Source organism: Rhipicephalus sanguineus, chromosome 1 (genome assembly GCF_013339695.2).
Source record: "Rhipicephalus sanguineus isolate Rsan-2018 chromosome 1, BIME_Rsan_1.4, whole genome shotgun sequence".
NCBI classification, from domain to species: Eukaryota; Metazoa; Arthropoda; class Arachnida; order Ixodida; family Ixodidae; genus Rhipicephalus; species Rhipicephalus sanguineus.
The window spans coordinates 39,738,941-39,749,487 of record NC_051176.1 but is presented as its reverse complement, the minus strand read 5'-3'; the positions used below and the strand labels follow the sequence as shown (position 1 = coordinate 39,749,487).

At 50.1% G+C, this 10,547-nt stretch overlaps 1 protein-coding gene across 1 annotated transcript; it reads left to right on the top strand.

Annotated features, from left to right (window-relative positions):
* Nucleotides 1-2,262: 2,262 nt before the first annotated feature.
* LOC119382332 (putative nuclease HARBI1) lies at nt 2,263-3,160 on the top strand. The gene is made up of 2 exons (XM_049413118.1): nt 2,263-2,518; nt 2,910-3,160. The coding sequence occupies exons 1-2, from the start codon at nt 2,356-2,358 to the stop codon at nt 3,158-3,160; spliced, it is 414 nt and encodes a 137-aa protein (XP_049269075.1). The 5' UTR covers nt 2,263-2,355.
* The last annotated feature ends 7,387 nt before the right edge of the window (nt 3,161-10,547 follow it).

Below are 10,547 nucleotides of genomic sequence, written 5' to 3'. Positions count from 1 at the left end.
CTGTCTTCTCGCATTGTTAAAGTCCAGTTACGGTTGTAGGTGAAGCAACTTTGTGTTTTGATTCCCCGTGCTCGTGTGACCTACCCGTCGTTGTTGAACGTTCACATTCGCGTTATACCGTCAGCGTTGCGCGGTTGGTCGAATTCAACTGAACTCCGCACATTGTCAGAACTTCGGCGCCTGCATTTCACGCGTCGGGAAGGCTGCTTTATCACGCCGGAACGGACGTCTGTGCATTTTAAGCAAGCTTTGACATCGTTCTGCAGGTTTGCTTTGTTTTTGTCACTTTATTGGGGTGATATATATTTAAGCCGCTAAATATAACTGGCACTTCATACATGCTTTGCAATTGCAACCTTGAATTAACCACCTTCTGACTTTGTGCGATTTTCTAGCCGCGTTCACGCAACAGGCGTTATACGCCTGTCAAGTCGGTATCATAAAAAGAGACTGCAAGCATGACGCGAGAGCCGAAAAAACGAGGCGAGCAGTTCATCTTGCTTCACAGTGGTTGAAGCTCAGCTAGCTGCCTCGCGTCTTAATCGGCGGGTGATTCTCCAGCGGCACGGAGGACTTGACTCTAACCTTCTCAGGAAGCAGTGCCATGGCCGTATAATCTTTTTTTCGCACGCCGCAAACGTTTGTTCACGAAAGTACACGGCTGCTACTGTAAGCATGCCATATCAAAACAACAATCAAATGATTCGTAGTCCACGCCGCAGAACATCGATAGCGTGTACGGCTTCATTTCGGAGTGCATGTGGACCATTATTCATCTTTAACGTGACAGAATGAGACTTACCTCGAGGTATACGTCCTACACGGTGTAATCGCGACTTGGGAAATGCATTTCGCTTTGAGTCGGGCGTGGTTGTCGTCGATCGTCTGCTCTTCACCGTTAACGTGATTGACGAGCCTTCTCATTTTCTCAAGTTCGCTTTGCGGAAGTGCCAGTCAAGCTTGAAGATCCTTTTGAAGCCGCACTGCACGCGGTACAATGTGAGACGCCGCAAGTGCACCGCGAAAGCTCTGCACGTGCACGGAAGCGAGCGGCAACGCGGTGGCGAGAAGGGAAAACGCTCGCTGATCACGCCCCAGTTCTCTTTTTCTGCCAGAGATGGCGCTGCCTGTCAAGAGCAGCAGCGCCGCTAAGCGTTGCTTGGGAAGCCTATAGGGCCGGCGCCCGCACGGTGGTCGTTTGGGAGAGGAGATGGATACGGTTTGGACACTTGGGAGAGGAGGATTGGACACTTGAGAGAGGATATGGAGGAGAGTGTCGCTACTTCAAGAGGCGAGCGCTCTCGCACGGCGCCTGGTCAGAACTCGCGGCAGGGAGCTCCCTATGGAAAAAAGAGCGACGTTCCAGGCATAGTTTGAGTCTTGTTACAGGGGCCGTATTCTGAAAAGGCGACAATCGCAAAAAGTATCGCCTTTGGTCCGCGCTGATTGGCTATTGAGCAAACCGGAAAAGCTAGGGCGCCATCTGGCACTTCCGCCGACGTCAATTTTGCGTCATGGTGCTCGACGGTGCTCTCGACATATTTGCAATAAACGAAGACACCGTTAACCGTCGGTTCGTGGTGAAGTCTAGCATTCCAGTGTCGTAGGCGGTAGTTTCTAGTGTTTTTGTCGATGTGCGTAGCGTAGGTCAAGTTTTCAGTGAACATTTTTGCATTGTGCCTTCGGTGACAGCTGTTTTGTGCCCGTGTTTTCGTCGTGCAGTCATTTGAACGTGCAGCAGCATGAACCCCGCGTTGATCGCGTGGTTTGCCGCGCGCCAGCGTGCCCGCCCCAACCCTGACCAGTGGCGTAACCCCTTCGACATGCCGGAAGAACGTTTTAGGCGGCATTTCCGAATGTCGAAGAACACCGTGCGGCTTTTGTGCAGCCAGATGGCCCACCTGCTAGAGCACCGCACTGCTGGAGGCCTGAGTGTTGAGGATCAAGTTCTCTGCGCACTCAGGTTCTTCGCCACTGGGAGCTTTCAGTCGTCAGTCGGCAGCGAGGCGACCATAAGGATGTCTCAGTCTTCAGTCAGCAGGTGCATTGCACGGGTTGCGCAGGCCATTGTTGACGTAGGGAAGCTACGAGGATGGGTGGCGTTCCCACGCACCGCCTTTGAACGAGCAGCCGTCAAGCAAGGCTTCTTGCAGCACGGCAGGCTCGGCGGTGTGATCGGTTGCGTGGATGGCACGTTTATCGCCATCGCTGCCCCGCGCCTCCCTCCTGCGCAGAAGGCATTTTGGTGCAGAAAGGGATATTACGCCCTCAACACCATGGTGGTAAGTTTGAAACGTCGATGTAGTAATTATGAAGCATTGTATCAATGCAAATGTGTACCGCTAATGGGTTGTTATGTCATCCATTTTGCAGGTTTGCGACTCGGACATGAAAATCCTGTCCATTGACCCGCGTTTCGCGGGCTCATGCCACGACGGGCACGTGTGGCGGAATTCTGGGCTCCGCAGACGCTTCATGTCCGGTCGCATTGTTGTGCGGGACGGAGAGTTCCTGCTCGGTGAGTAGCTGCAATTCTCCATAGAAAAGATTTCTGTTAATTTCACATCTGAACATTTCTAATAAGAAAAAGAACATGTACCATTTATGGTGAGGATAGCAGATTAAAAGCTACAATATCTGCAGCTTCACTAACCGTGCCCACCCCGTCACATGCTGATAACGTGCGTTACGGAAACAATTTTAGTTGTACGCAGAATTTCAACACATAGTGAAAAGTCTGGAAACAAAAAACACTCAAGGTGCCGTATTTACATTTAAAAAAAACTAAAAATTCAAGGACACCATATTTAAAATTGAATTTGTAGAGATAATACAACACGCTGTTTGTGTGTATTCTTCGTCATTTCGTTATGTACGAGAAACAGTTGGAATATGTGTTCTTTCTGCAGGCGACAGTGCTTACCCCCTTGAGCCGTGGCTTCTAACGCCGGTTCCTGGGCACCCGGATGAGGACACACCCGAGGGTGTGTACAACAAGGAGCACGCGGCCCTGCGGTCAACAGTGGAGCGCTGCATCGCCTCCTCAAAAGCCGGTTCCGCTGCCTGCAGCGCTATCGGGCCCTCCATTACGGCCCCAGGAAAGCAGGGACGATTGTGGCAGCATTTGCTTCACTGCCAATCTCTGCTTGGAAGAGCCTGAGGACAGTGACGGGACGAGGAGGACGATGAACCAGCAGCACACACCTCAAGGACAGTAGCTCCTCCTCGAGGCGGGCACTGTACTTGCGCGGAAGGGCAACACGTGCAAGGCAATCGCGCAGCTGAACATCTCGCGCAGTGTGCATCTGCAGCGAATACAGAGAGCTCTTTTGCGTGCACGGCGACACTAGACTGTAGGGTTCTAGCAGTGTTTATGGCTGCATGCACATGTGGGGCTACGAACAATGTACCTTCGGTACCCTCCTGCGCCACAAGTATATACATTCTGGTGTTGCACAGTGTTGCGGACACCTGTACACCATCGCTGTTCCAGGTGCCATGTATTGCAGTGTGCCACACAAGTGTGGGCGTTGTGGTGTTGCACACAGTCTTTACGGACACATGTATGCCGTCGTTGCTCCAGGTGCCCTGTACTGCCGTGTGCCCCCTCGTGCCCCACGTGTGTGCGCGTTGTACTGCTGCTGCCTGTCTTTACGGACGTATGTACGCCGTTGCTGCTCCTCCAGGTGCCTTGTACTGCCGTGTGCCCCCTCGTGCCCCACGTGTCTGTGCGTTGTACTGCTGCTGCCTGTCTTTACGGACGTATGTACGCCGTTGCTCCTCCAGGTGCCCTGTACTGCCGTGTGCCCCCTCGTGCCCCACGTGTGTGCGCGTCGTACTGCTGCTGCCTGTCTTACGGACGTATGTACGCCGTTGCTGCTCCTCCAGGTGCCTTGTACTGCCGTGTGCCCCTCGTGCCCCACGTGTGTGTGCGTTGTACTGCTGCTGCCTGTCTTTACGGACGTATGTACGCCGTTGCTGCTCCTCCAGGTGCCTTGTACTGCCGTGTGCCCCCTCGTGCCCCACGTGTGTGCGCGTTTGTACTGCTGCTGCCTGTCTTTACGGACGTATGTACGCCGTTGCTGCTCCTCCAGGTGCCTTGTACTGTTGTGTGCCCCTCGTGCCCCACGTGTGTGCGCGTTGTACTGCTGCTGCCTGTCTTTACGGACGTATGCACGCCGTTGCTGCTCCTCCAGGTGCCTTGTACTGCCGTGTGCCCCCTCGTGCCCCACGTGTGTGTGCGTTGTACTGCTGCTGCCTGTCTTTACAGACGTATGTACGCCGTTGCTCCTCCAGGTGCCCTGTACTGCCGTGTGCCCCCTCGTGCCCCACGTGTGTGCGCGTTGTACTGCTGCTGCCTGTCTTTACGGACGTATGTACACCGTTGCTCCTCCAGGTGCCTTGTACTGCCGTGTGCCCCCTCGTGCCCCACGTGTGTGCGCGTTGTACTGCTGCTGCCTGTCTTTACGGACGTATGTACGCCGTTGCTGCTCCTCCAGGTGCCTTGTACTGCCGTGTGCCCCCTCGTGCCCCACGTGTCTGTGCGTTGTACTGCTGCTGCCTGTCTTTACGGACGTATGTACGCCGTTGCTCCTCCAGGTGCCCTGTACTGCCGTGTGCCCCCTCATGCCACACACGTGTGTGCGTAATGCTGCTGCCGCCAGTGTTTAGTGACACGTGCATACAACCTCGCTGCATCATATGCTTTGTGTTGCCGTGTGCCCGCTCAGACACCACAACTGTGTGCGTTGTACTGCTGCCAGCAGTGTTTAGCGACACGTGCATACAACCTCGCTGCATCATATGCTTCGTGTTGCCGTGTGCCCGCTCAGACACCACAACTGTGTGCGTTGTGCTGCTGCCAGCAGTGTTTAGCGACACGTGCATACAACCTCGCTGCATCATATGCTTCGTGTTGCCGTGTGCCCGCTCAGACACCACAACTGTGTGCGTTGTGCTGCTGCCAGCAGTGTTTAGCGACACGTGCATACAACCTCACTGCATCATATGCTTCGTGTTGTCGTGTGCCCCCTCATGCACCACACGTGTGTGCATTGTGCTGCTGCCACCAGTGTTTATTGACATGTGCATACAACCTCGCTGCATCATACTGCTGCATGTATTCTTCAGCGCAAGAAGGGCAACGAAGTCCATGCGCATTGAAAAAGGAAGACAAAGGCTATGCCACAAAGACTTTGTCATGTTTATACACCTGTTCACCGCAGCAACCGACATCTGTTATGCTTGTCTGAGAATTCATTCATCTGTCAGAAAGCAGTGCCCACGACATGACAAACCAAACCCGACGCAGGTGACTTTTTTTAATTCTTGAGTTCCTGTGAAGTTTGACGTCAACACATATGAGGACACAGGCAACTTGCACGAGAAGTTTGAGATTAGAGCCCCTGTTAACGGATTGAATGCACGCAGAAGTTAGGCCCCGTGTACTTCCCTTTTCTAAAGTGACTCTGAACATGGTTGACAAATTGCAAGTGGTCATCTTGGGATGATTTCTAGTGGAAGGTCCTGGACACGGTCCGAAGTACCGCATGGTGAGAGCACGCACAGCAGCACGGAATCTGGGATTCAGAAGGCAATGATACTGTAGCCATGTCTATTTCGTCTAGCAGATTGCGATATGTTTGAAGCGAAAAAACTTGACCACGTCATGCATGGTATTGAGAAGCAGCTCTTTGCTGGTCTCGTGCTAAACCCGTCTACAAGTGTCAACTTTTTGAAGGAAGCAGTTGCCATCAAGCACCCACTACAGCTACACTACAGCCAGTATGACTGCCTATATAGCAGTGGACCAATTCACACGACAGGTGTGACTGTTGTGATAGCAACTGATGAGTGTTCTTTGTGCCAGCTGATAAGGGCAGTCGGTGGTACAGAAGGAGGTCAAGAAGCTCACCACCACGTCGAATGAATGCGCAATTATGTCAGTCACTGAAGTCGTGTGCCGGGAGATAAGGCAAGCGCTTTCGTCTCCAGAGCCACACATTGAGACTCGCAAATGAAGCTATATGCAGACGTCTGCCGCCAGCCTCGTACCGTACAGACGCTGCAGCAGTGCTACCAGCAACTACTGCAAACAACGCCTTTGTACTACAGAGGAACTTTGACATTGATCCGATGAGCAAAACTGCCACTTGGGAGACCTCTGACTACAGGCCCCTGTGCTTCGATTGTGGGGAAGCAGGCCACATCTGTCAATATTGTTACGGGAAAGAGACAGACTCGAAGGAATAGGAACTGATGTAGTTACAACTGGTTAAGCGAGCAGCGCTGCTGATAAGAACAGCTCACGCCAGACTGTCTTGTTGTCGTCCTCTTCTTTGTCTTGTTGACCGTGATGCCACTGGTATGTAGCAATATTCCCCTTATTGAGTCACAGAGTACCAAAGATTTCCATCCCCTACTCCTCGGTGCCATTTCAACGGAACACGTAACGTCAGTGCGAGCACGGCAGGCTGATGGGACGACTCCCCTGGGTTCCAGTTGCACTCCTCCTCTCCTGGATGTTATTCTCCATCCACTAGACGTAGAACCGTTGACATAGCGAGAGCGTGATCTCCCAGGGCATGCCGGGGAATCTAAGGGCAGTGACTTCAGGGGGGAAGGTTGCCAATCATCAAAGAGCTGAAATTCCCCCATTACCGCTGAATGAGGAGCCGAAAATGTGCAATGATTTGTCGAAACATGATATTATTGTCGTCGTAATATTACACTTACGATTGACGTTGATGGCGTGTCGTCGCTTGGTTCGCACTTTTTAATAATAAGTGAGAATTTGGAAGATAAGTTCAGGAAGGGGAAAATAGAATGGGCAGGACTACAGGATCTGGAGGGCAGTTACTAACACCTAGTCAAAAGTGCACCGCAGCAATCAAGATAGGGGAGTCATCCTTCATCGTAACTTTGGTTATTCTTTCTGACTGTTGGAAACGGGCAATTTTAGGCATGGATTTTTTGCGTCAATACTGTGCACTCGTCAATATACTGTACGTTGCACTCATTTTTTCATGCGGATAAAAGTGAAGAGCTACAAGCAAATTCCTGCAGGACATCATCAGCGCCACTTACCACCGTTATCGGGCCGCCTTGTTTGTGTCACGTGCAACACGCAGCATTACGGGGAAGTTCTCGCTGAACAAGTATTTGCGCTTTTGCTCTCTCAAGGTGTTGCCACAGCCAGAGGTGTCATCAGTGATGTGCATGGGCAAGCAGAGGTCGTGTTGATGAAATTCACCAAAAATAGGGACACATTGGAGGATGCACTTCAATAGCTTACTTCTACGAGATTGCAGAGTTCCGCGAATGCTTTGCATTACTACAGGGAGAGCAGCGAGTAGCTTCATCACCACCAGCTGTTGACGTGTACACAGGAATTTATCACCACCACAGAGACAGCATCTTGTGGATGTACTGCAACAGTTCAGAGTGCATCTCGTCTACCTCGATGGCCAGCTAAATGCCACTGTCGAAGCATTGTATTACAACAGACGAGCTGGCAAAAGCAATTCGACCAAACCCTTACCACGTGGTGCCGAAAGTTCACGATGCAATGCAAGAACAGGTGAGTAAGATGCTTGACACTGATGCTGTCTAGCCATCAAAAAGCTCTGAAGCATCGCCAGTAGTGCTCATTAAAAACAAGACGGTAGTCTACGCTTGTGTGTTGACTGCTGCAAGCTGAACCCGGTGACGAAAAAACGCCAGGCATGTGCGGAACACACAGCACAGTTGCAGCAAAAGCTGGAGGAGCAGCCTTTCTGGACGCGTTGGGTTGGCTAGCACGGTGGAGCTTGCACCTTCAAGAATTCCATATAACGGTTGTGTACAAGTCTGGATGAAAGTGCTTTGAGGCCGATTGCCTGGGAAGGTCACCGATAAAGCAAGACGAGGTCCATGCCTGATCCCTTTCAGTTTTTCCTAATTAAAGTGACCTGCCATGTTGTCGAGTTCTGATGTTTGTGCACTGTGATACTACGTGTTGCTGTGTGCCTCCCTCGTGTGCCACAAACGTGTGTGTTGTGCTGCTGCCATCAGTGTTTGACACGTGCATACATCCTCGCTGCATTGTGCTTCGTGTTGTCGTGTGCCACAAGTGTGTGCGTTGTGCTGCTGCCACGTGCATACATCCTCGCTGCATTGTGCTTTGTGTTGTCGTGTGCCACAAGTGTGTGCGTTGTGCTGCTGCCACCAGTGTTTGACACATGCATACATCCTCGCTGCATCTTGGCTGCACTGTGCTTGGTGTTGTCGTGTGCCACAAGTGTGTGCGTTGTGCTGCTGCCACGTGTATACATCCTCGCTGCACTGTGCTTGGTGTTGTCGTGTGCCACAAGTGTGTGCGTTGTGCTGCTGCCACGTGCACACATCCTCGCTGCATTGTGCTGTGTGTTGTCGTGTGCCACAAGTGTGTGCGTTGTGCTGCTGCCACCAGTGTTTGACACATGCATACATCCTCGCTGCATCTTGGCTGCACTGTGCTTGGTGTTGTCGTGTGCCACAAGTGTGTGCGTTTCAAAGAAGGGAATTTTGAGGGCTCGTTTCTTTGTTTGACCCAACCTTAATGAAAACCAGCTTCATTATGTGCTAGTTTTGATTCAGGTTGTGTCAAAGTGTGTGTGCTGTGCTGCCACCAGTGTTTGCAATGCTGATAAAGACCATACATGGATTTTCTTACTGTTGTTTTCCACCGCCTTTGCCTATTGAAATGTTTGATCTCATATCACGCAGCTTGCTTCATCTATCATATTTGACATGATGTAACTGTGTTCTGTTCAGCAACGCTTCTCCCGCATAGGGCCTATTCCGGGCTGCTTCACTTAAAAAAAAGTAATTGGAGCACCTCACATGTGAAAATGCATCTGGTGTGTAGGTACTATGTTTACACACGGACTTTGAAACTACCTTGCATGCTTTAAAGGGGCCCTTGAACACTTTTGAAGCACCTATTTTTTATTTGCATGTTGTGTAAACTGGTGACTTAAGATACATTTACGCTTCTTTTTGGGTAGGGCTTCCTTTAGAATGCAATTTTGGTTAGCATGGGACGAGGTTTTCTTGATCTTTTTAGGGGTTCATCAACGTCTGGAGCGACTGCACTGAAGGTGCATCCTGTGACCATAGGAACTTAATTCTGGCATGCTGTTTTTCCAAAATCTAAATTTTCCTTGAGTGTGCAATCCTTCTTGTCGGTTGACATTCAGTCCTAGTTTAGACTTTTATTCCACTACATTTGGGCAAGTTGAGGAAACTCAGGACGACAGAAAGTTGAGCTAGTTCATAGGTTTGAAGTAGAGGTGTGCGAATATTCGAAATTTCGAATATTTTTCGAATAGTGTTTGCTATTCGATTCGATTCGCATTGAAATTTTACTATTCGAACTATTCGAACGTCCCAAAAACAAATGCAGTCAACACCCAATTAAAAGTGACCCCTTCAGATTTTTAATACGCTTCGCCACATTACACTCTCGCATTGCGGCAAAGTTGCCTTTCAAGCTCTGTTACGGTCACCCTTTGCCAAAAAACAACGTCCGATTGAAAGTGGTTCCTAGATTTTCGGTACGCTTCACCTCATTACACCCCGGTATTGCGGCAAAGCTGCCTTTCAAGCTCCGTTACGGTCGATCAGTCACTGTTCGTGTTTTTAAAAGAAGTGCATGGCTTTCATGTCACATACCTAGGCAGTCCATAGTACAACCTCTGAAAAGAAGTTGTTGCTACATGAGCTACATTAGAGAAAGCACCTGACCATTACACTCATCAATGTTCATCGGTAGGGAACCTGTTTTTAAACATCAGTCACTGTTCGTGTTTTTAAAAGAAGTGCATGGCTTTCATGTCACATACCTAGGCAGTCCATAGTACAACCTCTGAAAAGAAGTTGTTGCTACATGAGCTACATTAGAGAAAGCACCTGCCTCCCTGCCCTGGCCTCAAAGGCTTTGTGGAGGTATTTGTGCTCACACCATATCCCCATTGTTTTATCATCACAACCACTTGTCATTCATTCACTACGCACATGTTTTACGTCACACTCATGATTTTATTGCTTATATGTTTTAGTCGCCTTTAGTGCGAGGAATCGTAGGCCCCTATACAGCCACCTAACATAAGCATTGTTCACTTTCACTATCATATCCTGGCACTCTTTGGCCATTAAATGGCCCTTGCACCAATAAACGTCGCATGTCATCATCGTTTTCTACTGTTTCTGTGTTTGCACGCTGCACTCTTTTTTTTGTTAGGCTATGTAATATCTGACAACTGTGTTTCCTGTTCAACAGTGTGAATGAAACGGCACGGTCAGGCATGTTGCAAGTATGGCAATAGCGTCGTGCAGCACTCTGGACAAGTTGGTAATCCATCACTTCTCTACGATTGTGCGATAAGACGTGGACAAGTGAAAAGAAGACACTCACGGCGCAAGGTGTGTTGTGCTGAGTGTGTCTTCTATTGTGGTTTTCATGTCTTTTTTGTTTCAGAATCGTGTTGAAGAAATTGGTAGACTTGATCAAACAAGCAAGCATCATT